Source organism: Macrobrachium nipponense, chromosome 13 (genome assembly GCF_015104395.2).
Source record: "Macrobrachium nipponense isolate FS-2020 chromosome 13, ASM1510439v2, whole genome shotgun sequence".
NCBI lineage: Eukaryota > Metazoa > Arthropoda > Malacostraca > Decapoda > Palaemonidae > Macrobrachium > Macrobrachium nipponense.
The window spans coordinates 39239114-39252573 of NC_087206.1; the positions used below are offsets into that span (position 1 = coordinate 39239114).

The 13460-nt window shown below is 43.3% G+C and overlaps 1 protein-coding gene across 3 annotated transcripts in view; it reads right to left on the reverse strand.

Moving 5' to 3' along the window:
• Window positions 1-10791: 10791 nt before the first annotated feature.
• Window positions 10792-13460, reverse strand: part of LOC135225754 (dnaJ homolog dnj-5-like) — a 101870-nt gene continuing 99201 nt past the window's right edge. For all 3 annotated transcript variants that reach the window (XM_064265196.1, XM_064265195.1, XM_064265193.1), the window contains exon 9: window positions 10792-11876. In XM_064265196.1, the coding sequence (XP_064121266.1) occupies window positions 11741-11876 (136 nt within the window). In that variant the 3' untranslated portion in view covers window positions 10792-11740. The remainder of the gene's footprint in view (window positions 11877-13460) is intronic.

Sequence of the window (13460 nt, forward strand, 5' to 3'; positions counted from 1 at the left end):
CGTAGGTCCGCATTCACCTTAGTCTTTCACTGGCATATAGTATTGTTTCTCCTTAGTTGAGATTCAACTACTATGAGAACTTCTGTCTTGCCATCAGGGACCTTGGTCTGATGGGTGCATGCCTTGAGAGAATCATCATCTCGTCTCCCAACATCGGTGGCAAACAAGATAGACGATTTGTATGGTTTCTCGGCATAACCCTTCAAAAGACGAGTGTCATGTGACTACGTCTTGGATGCATGACAGCTCTCATTGAGCGCAGTCAGTCGGCAGCCGTTGAAGTCCGGGATCGTCATGAGCTACGCTGTGGACTTTGTATTGGTTAATCCAGATCAGTCATTACTTTGTCCTGTTGGCGTGTTGCTGTACCTATAAGGATCGACACCCACCATGGAGTGTCAGTGTTTTTACCTGCCGCGGACTGTCATTGCAGACGCATCCGATGACACGTCTTTCTCCGAATATTATGAGACCATGAGAGACTTCTCTGCAGTTGGATAGTCCAGTGGATGGGTACTTGTCATCACTCCAAAGAATATGTCGGACAGGAAGATAGATAAGGTCTCATTGCGACCATATTTATCTTTCCCTTCGGGCCTGCCCACAGGTCCTTGGAACCTCATTTCCCTGGACCAGTGGTGGATGCTTGCAAGATCTGTCTGCTTACCCAGCTCCTTCAAGAGGACAAGTTGCATCTCATCTATGGTGTGCAGTTGTAGAGGTAAGAAGGATGCGAGAATGACTGGCTTATACATAAGCATCCTTTTTATGTCTCTTGTCAGAATCATAGAAGGAATCCCGCTCCTTCCTCTAGCAAGGGGAGGAAGGAGACTGACAATAATGCAACCCTTCCCAGAACTTTGCATTAATGTCTCCGACGTCACATATTCTTCACAGCCACTTATTTTGAAAAGGCCCAGAAGTCTGACTCTTCATCATGCAGCTCTTATACTCCTATCAAGTTGTCAGAGGCAGGGCACTCCTAGCTCTTACGACCAGGAGGAGTAGCCTAATTACGCAGAACTCCAGTCAGTTCTAGAGGCTCACTCAGATTCCTCCCACCAATCAGTGAGTCTTCCCTATGTAAAGGACTGAGGGTTTGTATATCGTGCAGGAACAAATCACAATTTTTGCAAGTAAATTGTATTTTTCCTAACTATACAAACCTGAGGTCCTTTACATATATGCCCACCTCATGCCACCCCTCAATCTGTGCCTGGGCTGAAAGGCAAAGTGGAGTGTTTACATCCGGGTAGGCTAGCCTACCCACCTGCCTCACGGTAGTTACTGCCTAACCACCTTGTTCAAGATTCAACGGTCTTAAGGACCTGAGGTTTGTATAGTTAGGAGATACAATTTACTTGCAAAAATTGTGATTTCAATGAGCTGACAGGGAGCCTGACAGGTAAACTTGTGGGTAAATACCTGGCCTTACACTAGTATTCGAGTATGCAAAATATTGTCCATTTTTCTTAGTGCATTTTTCACTAGTATGCAAAATATTGTCCATTTTTCTTAGTGCATGGAACCAGTGGTTATTCAGCAACGGGACCAACAGCTTTGTGACTTCCAAACCACGTCGAGAGTGAACTTCTATCACCAGAAATACACATCCCTAACACCTCAGTGGATTGCCCGAGAATTGAAGTCACGGCCAAAGAAATGGCACGCTAACACCTTAATGACCACATCATTGAGGCACGTCTATTTGGATCTGGAGATTGAGTAAGAACTGCGTACAACTCTGCCTGTGGCCACAGGTGTGCCACTAATGTCATTCTCAGTGACTGGGGTATGAGGAACCTGTTGATGACCTTCCTCAATTGGCTGAACAGAGGAAAGATGTAAACATCCATGTTGTCCCATGGGTCTTGGAAGACATCCTGTAGTGCTGGTCTCTGACTGGGGACTGGGAAGCAGTACACAGGTGGTTTCCTCCGTTCCTCACTTTGGTGAGTAGGTTGATCATGGGAACTTGCCACAACTCGAGAAGGGAATTAATCACTCTATGGTGTAGGGACCAATCAGTGCCTACTACCTTACTTGCTATGCTCACTTGGTTGGCAACAACGTTCTTTCCTGGAATGCATCCGGCAGATAGGTCCACAATCTGGACCTCTGCCCATTTAGCACCTGTATTGCCAGGTTGTTCAGGCCTGGGGAGATGTTCCTCCATCATTGCTTTGTTGCTCATGATGACCGCTGACCTCTCCTGACTTCTGCTGGAAGTGTTGGAGTGCCATCCAGATGGCTTACATCTCTAGCAAGTTGATGTGGTCCTCCTTCTTTATGGGTCCCCACATTCCTGGAATACACTCTCCTTCCAGGTGCTAGCCCCCTGCCCCACCCCCTTCAGGAAGCCTCTGACAATACCAACTTCTGGGGCTTGAAGGGCAGCAGAGTGGCGCTCCCTGCAGTTGGTTCTTGGAGTCTCCATCACCTCAAGTCTTCCATTACTCTGTCCGTCACCTGTACTGGGCAGGACAGAGGTTGTTGCTCTTTCCTCCTGGATTTTCAGCTACTGCTGGATTGACTTGATGTGCCCTTTTCCCCTGAGAACTAACTTCTCTATGGAGACTTAAGTACCCTATCATGCTCTGCCACTGAATTGCTGTCTGGTGGGGCTAACAACAGGAAGGGCTTGGAGACTTTCAAGTTTCCAATCCCCTGGTTTCCTGGGAAAGCTCTGTCCATTGAAATGTCGATTCTCAAACCCCAGGCATTTGGTTTGCTTTGGGGAGAGTTCTGACTTGCAGAGTTGTTGTCAGTTGAAAGCAAAGGGCCTGGAATTGCTAGATTACTCCTTAAGAGATGAATTTGAGGAACTTCCTGAACATTTCGTGGATGGGGAAGTGAAGACAGGCATCCTGCAGGTCTATGAATACCATGTAGTCTCCATCCCTGATAGAGGCCAGGATGGACTACAGTCTCTCCCTGGAGAAAGGTTTCTGCTTAAGGTAGGGGTTGAAGGAGGACAGGTCTATTACCGGACGGCAACCTCTAGCACCTCCTCCACCAGGAAAAGGAAACTAGAAAACTCGGGAAGTAGTCCTTAATAATCTCCATGCCCTGTTCTTGAGCATTGTCTCCACTTCCAACTGCAATGTCCTCCCCTTGGGTGAGTCACTCCCATACAAGGCGATTGGGGTCCTGGACAGAGGAGGGCAACATTGTTTGTACCAGTCTAGAGAACCTGCAATATCCACTCCTCCACCCAATATGGCTGCCAATGTTCCACTGACTACTAGGCATCCCACCACTCGTGGCAGCAGGGAGGTAAGGGAGAGCCACAGAGCCTGGATCCTCCCCTCATACGGCCGGATTCCTACATTGGGAGTGAGAATTGGAAGCCAGGAAAGGGTTGGTTACTGTCTGGACCTCTGTTCTGTGTCCCAGTCTGATTCTGATGTTGGAACCCGTGATGTGGAGGCCAGTGAGTGGGAGCAGAGGACCTATGATGTAGGGGGAGCCTGTTTGATGCCCCTCAAGTAGGGAGGAGTTTTCTTTGAGGACGAGGTCTGTAAGAACAAGGCGTCTTGGGAGTCTTCCATCTTCATGTCTATGGCTGGTCATATCAAGGTCAAGGTGTTAAGTAGTATGAGTGTTAAAGAGAGTAAGTAATCTTTCTAGGGATAAATGTTTCTGTAACAGCAAAATCACAATTTGTCGTAAACTGTATTTTTCCTAACTATACAAACCTGAGGTCCTTTACATAAGGAATTACTTATGGCACAGCTGGAATTACAGCCGTTGAATCTTGAACAAGGTGGTTAGGCAGTAACTACCGTGGGGCAGGCTAGCCTGCCCAGATGTAAACACTCCACTTTGTCTTTCGGCCCAGGTACAGATTGACGGGTGGCATGAGGTGGGCATATATGTAAAGGACCTCAGGTTTGTAAAGTTGGGAAAAATACAATTTACAACAAATTGTGATTTGTTCCGACATGTAATACAAACCCTTGGTCCTTTACATAAGGAAGACTAACTAATTGGTGGGAGGAATCTGAGTGAGCCTCTAGAACTGCCTCTAACAACTTGATGGGAGTATAGGAGCTGCATAATCAAGAGTCAGACTTCTGGGCCTTTTCGAAATGAGTGAGGGATCGTGACTCATCCGAAAAAGGGCTGTGAAGAATATTTGGCGTCAAGAGACATTAATGTAAAGTTCTGGGAAGGGTTTGCATTATTGTCAGTCTCCTTCTTCCCCTTGCTAGAGGAAGGAGTGGGATTGGTTCTATGATTCTGATAAGAAACATATATAGGATGCTTATGTATAAGCTTACCGAATCAATTGTCCGACCAGCCAGTGTGAGTTCGAGTCCTATCCTCAACCCGAAGGAGGAGTGGAGGAACGAGGCGTGGAAGGGGGAGAGCCAGTCACTCTCGCATCCTTCTTACCTCTACAACTGCACACCATGGACGAAATACAACTTGTCCTCTTGAAGGAGCTGGGTAAGCACACACATCTTGCAAGCATCCACCACTGGTCCAGGGAAATGAGGTTCCAAGGACCTGGGGCAGTCCCGAAGGGAAAGAAAGATATGGTCGCAACGACCTATCCATCTTCCTGTCCGACATATTCTTCGGAGTGATGGCCATTACTCAACTACTGGTCTATCCCACTGCAGCGAAGTCTCTCACGGTCTCGTCGTCTCCGCAGCGGATAAAGACACCGACACTCCATGGTGGGTGTCGATACTTATGGGTACCGGAACACGCCAGTATGACAAAGTAATAACTGATCTGGATCAACCGATACAAAGTCCACAGCGTAGCTCGTGACGGTCTCTGACGCTTCGACAGCTGCCAACTGACTGCGTTCGGTTGTGTGAGGCGAGTCGTCATGCATCTGAGGCGTAGTCACGTGACTCTCGCCTTTTGAAGGGTTATGCCCAGAAACCATACAAATCATCTATCTTGTTGCCACCGATGCTGGAAGGCGAGATGATGATTCTCTCAAGGAATGTGCCCATCAGACGAAAGTCAATTGCCTTCTAGAGACCGAGGTCCCTGATGGCAAGACAGAAGTTCTCACAGTAGATGAATCTCAACTAAGGAGAAACAATACTATGTGCCGTTGAAGACGAAGGTGATTAGGTGAATGCAGACCTACGTCTTCACAACTGAATCGAGAGAAGTTAACTCTCAAGATTCTGAGCGTAGAAAAGTCCCGCTGATGACACCAACCAATGAAGATGGCTTAATCCTTGTTGTTTTACAGAGGACTGAAAACGCTAAACCGCTACTTCATTGCTGTTCGGTGAGAAATTGGAGTTGCAATGAAAGCGGAGCGCTTCTCAGTAATGAAAACACAGGGATTGTACTGCCTGAAGAACTGCTTCTTGTGGGCTGGATCAGGGAGGACATCTATATACTTGGAAGTAGAGCTGGCAGGGCGGGGAACAGGCGATGTCTTCCGTTATTCATCTACAATTCGGGGTGGACAAAGAATAATAGGACACTTACGAATACGAGATGTATTTACAAGACAAACTCAGATGTCTGAAAGAAATCATTCTGCGTCATTGCAGTGGCAGACTAGCTACAGAATTCTGTTACCATGCAGTAAACAAAAAATGATGATAATGAGTCTACCGAGATATCTCTCGTCTGAAAATTCTCGCAACGGCAAAGGTTATGCAGTAGAGATTGTCACACACGTATGCGAGAATTCCAGCCAACCAGAGACCTAAGTCTGTGATTGCCGGGCAGAGATTCGGTTCGGTAGTCAATCATTGCAGAGGAGAGAGACAATATCCGACCATACTATGTCGGAGAGCCAGCTGGTACTGGGCTGCGGCAGGCAGGGCTGGCAGGCAGCCCATACACCGCTAGCTCTCGCTTACTCGTCATCCTGAGTTGCCAGCTAATCCATTCCAAGAAGGAATGCGTTTGGCTAGAACCATCGAGCACAAAAAAATACACTCGAGCATTTGCATTTTAACCGAAATGGATTTCGGTGAATGCAAACGCTGTGGTGGTGTTGTTGTAACAATACCACAAGTATCTCAAAATCGAAACTGGTAACTCCTGGGAAGTTTGCAGGGCAGTCCCGAGTTGCAGTTCAATTAAGATGTTATTCGTCTCGGTCACAACCCGTAGAGTTAACTACGGTATGTGCCTACACCTCAGACAATTCAACTGATAACAGAAGCATGTTGCGAGGGCAATATATATAGTATATTTGTAGGTTCCTGTACATACACCTCCAGCCTAAATTCTCTTCCATTCGAGCAACAAGAATAAGGACTGGAAGCCGATCCCCTTCATTCTCTAATGAAGAGAGTGAAGGTGAAGTTTTCCCGAAGGAAGACTTCTACGGTGAACAGGATACTGAAGACGATAGTTCAAGACGAACTGGATGTTCCCACCCGTTCTTCTCTATCCCAGGGTTGGCCACCTACTGAGGCGACGGACCATCAGGTCCATCCAGGCTGAGCCTCTCCAGAGACATTCTTCCTTCAGCAGCAGTACTTCCTTTGAATGCTAGAAATTCCAGGAATTTGAGCATTCGGCGAGATTCCCAATTATCGTAGTAACAGTTATCTGGGATTCTCGTCTCGCCCACTCTGGACCGTGGTTTCGCCCAAGTGTTTACAGATCGTAGAAGACCAGAAGACTCGCAGATTGCTAGAAACTCTGAAGAATTTGTCTTCCCTGAGGAAGGAGAGATGAGCCCTGTTCCCGGAGGAACGGGAGGATCAGCGGAAGACCCACCTGTCTCACCGGAGTGAGACACACCCTTAGAGGTCCCGTGACGAGACTTCTTAGGCGGGTAGACCACCTTCTCTTCTACGGCAAAGCCTTCCAAGTTGAAGGGTGGAGGCATGAAAATATAATGATCTCGAAGAGGAGGATGACGACACTTGACGAGCTTTCTTCCTCTTCGGTTCCTCTAAATTCTGCCAGACTTCTACCATCAGGAGTAGATAAACATCACAGGGCTGCGATAGCTTCGTCCAGTGACATAACTCCAGGGTAGAAGTGGTAAAAGAATATGACTACCAGCAGGGGATCAGTACACACACTCGAGGATCTGTATCGCAACATGCTACGAGTCACAGGTACAAATCCAAGGTTAGGATAACCAATACGAAGAGCTATCCAACCAATACTGCAGTAAACACAATCACCACTGTCAGTCTGCAAAAAGAGGAAAAAATCATTAAAGTAATGAGGATACTCCTCACGCATCCAAGGGCGCCGCCCTCCAAAGTGAGAGGAGATCCCCCAACATCAACACCATACACCCATTCTTCTACCTTCTTCCGATAATAAGTGAAAGGATGAAGGAGAAGAGGAATTACCATAAAAACAAAACAAGGACAAACCTTTGAAGTTCCCTTGGTAATTCCCAAGCGTAAGCGTAATTTCCGGATGAATACATGTGTCGTTACAAGATCAATATCACTCACATTAAATACATGTCTCATCCTCGCGTTAAATACATATCTTGTCCTCATGCCGGTCTGAAACCAGTGTTAAAGGGCAAAAGAATGTAAATAATATGTTTGCATACCTTTAACGCCGACTCTTAACACAAGTAGAGGGGCGGTCATAAAGGCTATCACAAAGAGTGGGTTTGTATATTAATTGAAAAACAAGAACAAACCTTTGTTTAGTATTAATATCAAACACAGTATATACACATTTACTAAAAAACAAAAATAAACCAAAAGGATCCCACCGGGAAAAAAGACCAACGACCAGTCAGCCGGAGCTCACAAACACGTCTTCATCGGAAGACGGCCAAAAGCAAAGTGAAGTGTTTACATCACTGCCCCAAAGTAGTTACTGCCTAACCACCTTGTTCAAGATTCAATGGCTGTAATTCCAGCTACGCTGTAAGTAATTCCTTATGTAAAGGACCGAGGGTTTGTATTACCTGTTGGAACAAAGGACGTTTCTCTTTGCTTGAGGAGGATGATGGCCAGAGGTTGACAATCTGCTGGACCATATATGAGAGGATTCAAGCATTTCCTGATGCCCAGCCACTATTTGGGGGGATGGTGGCTTCGAACTCCCTAATCAATGATCCCTGACACCTGTCAACCAAGGATAGAGCATAAGGACCTAGGTAGCATCAATTTGAAGCATCTAACTTGGTGCTGCTATGCCAGATGCCCTGTTGCTTAAATTTCTTCTATGGGGTGTTGGCCACCAGTCTGCAAACGTTAGGGTCTTAGCTTCTGGGCACTGTGATGGGCTCCTCTTCAACATAAAACTTGGCCTGTCTCAGGAAGGGAGGAAGGAGAATCTTGTCCAGCCTCACCATAGGTAGTGAGCTCTTGGATCCTGCCATCAACTCACCTCCCTACAGCATAATTCCATTGATCAGGGATACCACAGAAGAGACACTGATTTGTGGCTGCACTTTTGTCTCTGAAGAAGAGAGGAGCAGTATCCCTCAGCCACTCTGTAGGGGGGTCTGTTAAGCCCATTAGCTGTTGAATCTGCCAGAGGAAGTCGATGAATCCTTCCTCCTCTTCTGGTGTTTTTGACTGAAAAAGATCTCAAGTTCCTTCTCCATTATGGGGATTTCTTGCTACCTCCTCCTTGGAAGAGCTTTTGTAGGACCCAGCTGAACTAGTTGAAGGTACCTTTGCTTGGCTCCTTCTGAGGGGTTTCATTTTGATGTGACTCCCTGAGAGGAGATTTCTCCCATCTATCACTGACGTGGTCCGCAGAATGGTGCTTGCTGGGTCACTGGCCAGAATGAGGGGGAATCTTTGTTTTTGTATAGTGTTTTTACGTTGCATAGAACCAGTGGTTATTCAGCAACGGGACCATCAGCTTTATGTGACTTCCGAACCACATTGAGAGTGAACTTCTATCACCAGAAATACACATCCCTGACCCTCAATGGAATGGTAAAGAATCGAACTTGCGGCCACCGAGGTGGCAGGTAAAGACCATACCAACTACGCCACTGAGGCGCTATGCGTGGAATCTTTGTGTTTCCTGTTGCTGGAGCCAGACCGGAGTCTACTATACCAACTCCGGGATAAGGACAGGGCGACTTCATTGCTTGACTGACCAGCGGGGGTGTGTTTTCTATTCCATTGTGGGGACGGTACTGACCCTAGAGTTGGTTCGCTGCCTTGAAGAACTGTGCTGCTGTGTGATGATCCACTCGTACCACTTACCTGGACACTGATCTCCATCTCTGTTGCCATGATGGAGAGAGACAGGATGTGAAGAGACCAAAGACGACTAATGGAGAATGGTGACGATTGGTCCCCCAAATCTGATACCTGGAAGGAATAAGAAATAGGCCCAGGAGAATCTGCTCATGACCTCTTCCAAGATGCGCTGTTGTCCTTGCTACTTATCTTACTGGAACTGGGAAACTGACCCATCATTTGTGGGGTGGCACTCTTTTCCACATTGGAAGAAGATTGGGACCTTCTGAAGATCCCCTGCTGGCACTTGTTGAAGAGTGAAGAAGGATGCTGTGTTCCCCCCAAGATGTCCACGACCTTTCTAAGAGGATCTGCCTCTGCTGTGGGTGTAAAGAGAAGAATTGCCATAAAGGAAATTACTCCTTGGAGAGGCCTAGGAGAAGTGAGAAGTCCACGAGGGCAGGGTGTATGGTTCAGGGTAAGTTATCTTGATACATTCACCATCTTCTGACAAAGTTTCTTGTAGAGAGAACACTAGGAAGTCAACTGATGCACTCTTCACATGTGGCTTCCCTTGCACAGACTTACAACAGGGATTGTCCCTGCCCATACAACGATGATAATCAGGTTTCATATCTTTGATCTTAGCTATAAACAAGATCAAAATAGGATGTTACTCATACAGTAGGGTCACTAAAAGAGAACATGCGGCACTGTCGTAACAATATAGGTTTACGGAAGGGTAAGAATCTGCAGCACTGGAAGGGTAAGAATCTGCAGCGAAAAATAAGCAAGGGCATGAAGACGCGAGATACAAAAACAAATCTCAACTGTTAGACCAAAGGTCAACAGACAACTGACCAGCTATATGGCTGTGAGCAAAATGGATGCCATACCCACATCTCAGGACAAAGGTTAATATGCCCAATAGACATTTGTTTATGTCAGCAGACAGTCACAGCACATCATGTTACTAAGTACTCAACCAATGAAAGTGTAGGTTTGTATTTCTGCAAGAAAAATTTAAATTTCAGCGCCAGGCTTTTTCCAAAGCATTCTATCATGAAAATTTTGAATGTACTTCATGTCTTTAAAATGGCAACTTCCTGATTGTTGACCAATTATAAGCTCCCTACAGTCCTACCTTATGAGGTTTAAATCTAGTTGGCTACACTTTATTTCAGTTTATGAGCATCCATAACTTAAGCCTTCTGTTACATGGTTACACTTTACTAAATTACTAATCTGCATAATGTACAATATGGGTAATTTCATCCAAGATGAATTCCAATTCTCCAGAGGGGCCCTACCTGGGAGGAACAACACTGTTATACCTTGCATATATGTAAAGGACCATCAGTTTATTGAGAATGGGTCCAGAACTGGGAGCAAAAAATATTAGTCTTTCACATCACTACTTGTATTCTCAAGGTGAGGACTCATGTTCTAAGAGTGATCACAATCATATTCAGTGGTGTGCTGGGTTCCTCTTATCAGACAAGAATGAGATAAAATGTAATAGTAAAAGGGCGTAAAAACCCTTAAAAATTTGGTTACATAAGACTGAGTTATGAGAGGATCTTGGTAATTGCCTTCTGGTGTTACCCATCCTACAAGGGAATAGGAGTCAGAGGGAAGGTGATAATCCAAGGGTAATAAAATGACATGCTTCAATAGTTACAGCTTCTATATTAACAGAAAAATAATCAGCAGTTGCCCATCACATGTGAGAAAAAAGGTGTAACTACACAATGGTAGTTGTTCCTGGATAGAGGTGTGAATGTATTTGAAACTACTCAAAACTTAGATAAAATCTATGAAATCACATCATCAAAGGCCTCCCCCAAATTAGGCAAAATTTACAATTCCACCTAAGGAAGTTTACAGTACAGTATTATATATATAATATATTTATTCATTTATTTATATATACGCTTCTTATTTTCTTATCAAATCTGGCAATGCAATCTTTAACTGATTATGTCAAAATAATGATAAAAGTTCTTTTAACAGAACTATTAAAGAGGACATTTTATGCCAAAAATACCTTTATTTGTATTTTACATTCATGTTGCAAAGCCCTAACTTTCTCAGGATAAACACCAAATAATATAATTTGGCTATTAAAAAGATATGGCTATTGACATCTAAATTAACAATACCACAATCAGTAGTACATGGTACAAAAGTATAAATTAAAACTGACAACTTGCAATTTTAAAATCAAGGTAAATTGATTGGTTTGAAACAAATTTTACATTGTATCTTTGATGTGAAATGTTATAAAATCTTGTACAACATGGAAAACCAATATCAAAGAAAAAATAAAACTTAACCGTTTCTTTAATTTTTAATACAACTAGGAAAATAAAAAAGCACTGCTTGCAAACAGGTCTGCATAGTGAAATATACTGGGATCCCTACGGTAGTCAATCCTGGTGCGTCGAGGAAGCAAGCTCATATTTCTTTCTACCGCAGCTCCATATTTCTTTATACCGCAGCTTCAAAGTACAGAACAAAAATAGCCACCATAAGCTTTCACTGTGGATATTTCTTAACCTTTTATATGAGATGTACCTAATTCAAAATATGCAGTTGGAAGATGTCATGCAGGAGATCTACTTCTTCTTCTTGCCCTTCCTTTTACGCATATCTGGCATCTGCTGGTTTCCTGCCTGGTTGTTTCCCGATGCATAACTCTTGCCAAACTTTTCTTTACATAGGTTATTGAAGAATTCCTCCAGATCTGGATCACTGAAATATAAAGAACAGATAACGTACATTTGTTTTCCTTGAACCAACCTTATTTTTCCTGATTGACCAAGTTAAAAGTTAAGAGTCCAACTCTCCTGCAACTAATATGATCTCCTTCAGGATTAATATAACATCAGTTCATACATTACAATACTGCTGCACTCATTACATGAAGACCATAGGTTATACGGGAGTATTCATCAAATACCATTAGTTCAAAAATCTCTCAAATTCAATGATAAGATGAAGTCAGGTTTCCGGTTGACCATATGTACAGTTCCCCCCAGGAATTTCGATACACAACATATGGCTATTGGTAAGCAATACAGGGACTACTATGGTAATACTGCAATGGGCGTTTACATTTTATTTGGGCTATTTTGTTTTGTTACGAAGAACTTGATTGGCTGGAAGTATCTCGATGACAATTTTTCATCAAATTTTTCAAGTAAATCCATTGTTAAAACAAGCAATATAGTAATAATAAAGTTTTATTATAAGAATACTATTGATCTTACAAGCTTCAAAGGAAAATACACATTACTAAAATTAGGGTACAACAATCTCTGTAAAAATTCTTATTCCTAATCATCATACATCACCACCGTTACTTTCTCGTAGGGTGAACTGCTAGTCTATACTAACAAAAATGTTGGACGGTTCTTGGCATTACAATCATAGTCTCTTTCATAAGTTGTAACATTTTTAATGCTTTTAAACTCCAGAGTTACTGCTAAATGGAGCTACATGACTAAATCTAGGAGTGGAATGTTGTTCCTTTCTAGGCATATAAGAGTTAAAATTATTATAAAAAAGTAATTTCTAAAAGTATTTTTCAAACGAAGTCCATCTGACAAATTACAAGTAACATCTGCAGACACGAAGTAGTTCAACCATAAAGACAGTGGCGAAAGACCTTCAGAAGGTTCAGACAGACTTGTTCAGGTTATTTCTGAAACCCATACTGATGGACATTACTTTAGTCGAACTTAAAATGCCTAACACTTGCCTATAAAGTTCTCCCCCTACAAAGACTCAAAGAAAGAAAACACGCATGAACACTGTGGTATTTAATCCTGTATTCAATCACTAAGTGTGTAATTACTCTCCTGACCCAACTCAGGTAATTTGAAGATGCTTGCTTTGCTTTGCTAAGCCATAGAAGTAGAAGGATATCTATATGTTGAAACCATTCAAAACCACACTTATATGTATCAATTGAATGAACGGTTTAGTGGGTGTCCTCGGACTCTGTAGATTTCTAGTACTATAGGCAATCCCTAGAGTGCTCCTGTTATTCACTGGTGATCTTTTAAATATTTAAGTTCAAAGCAAAAAGGGAGAGGGAGAAGGATTCAATAGCCTCATTTCAATACATAATAGTATATGAATAACTTGATCACAGAATATATAAAACATGTCGCTATGTATAAAGGGTAGTGTAGACTGAAAGATATTGGCAATTCTTGACTTTTCATTTTCCTCTGTGGCATCACCTTTATATATATATATATATATATATATATATATATAGATAGTATATATATATCTATATATATATATAATATATAAATAAATAATACA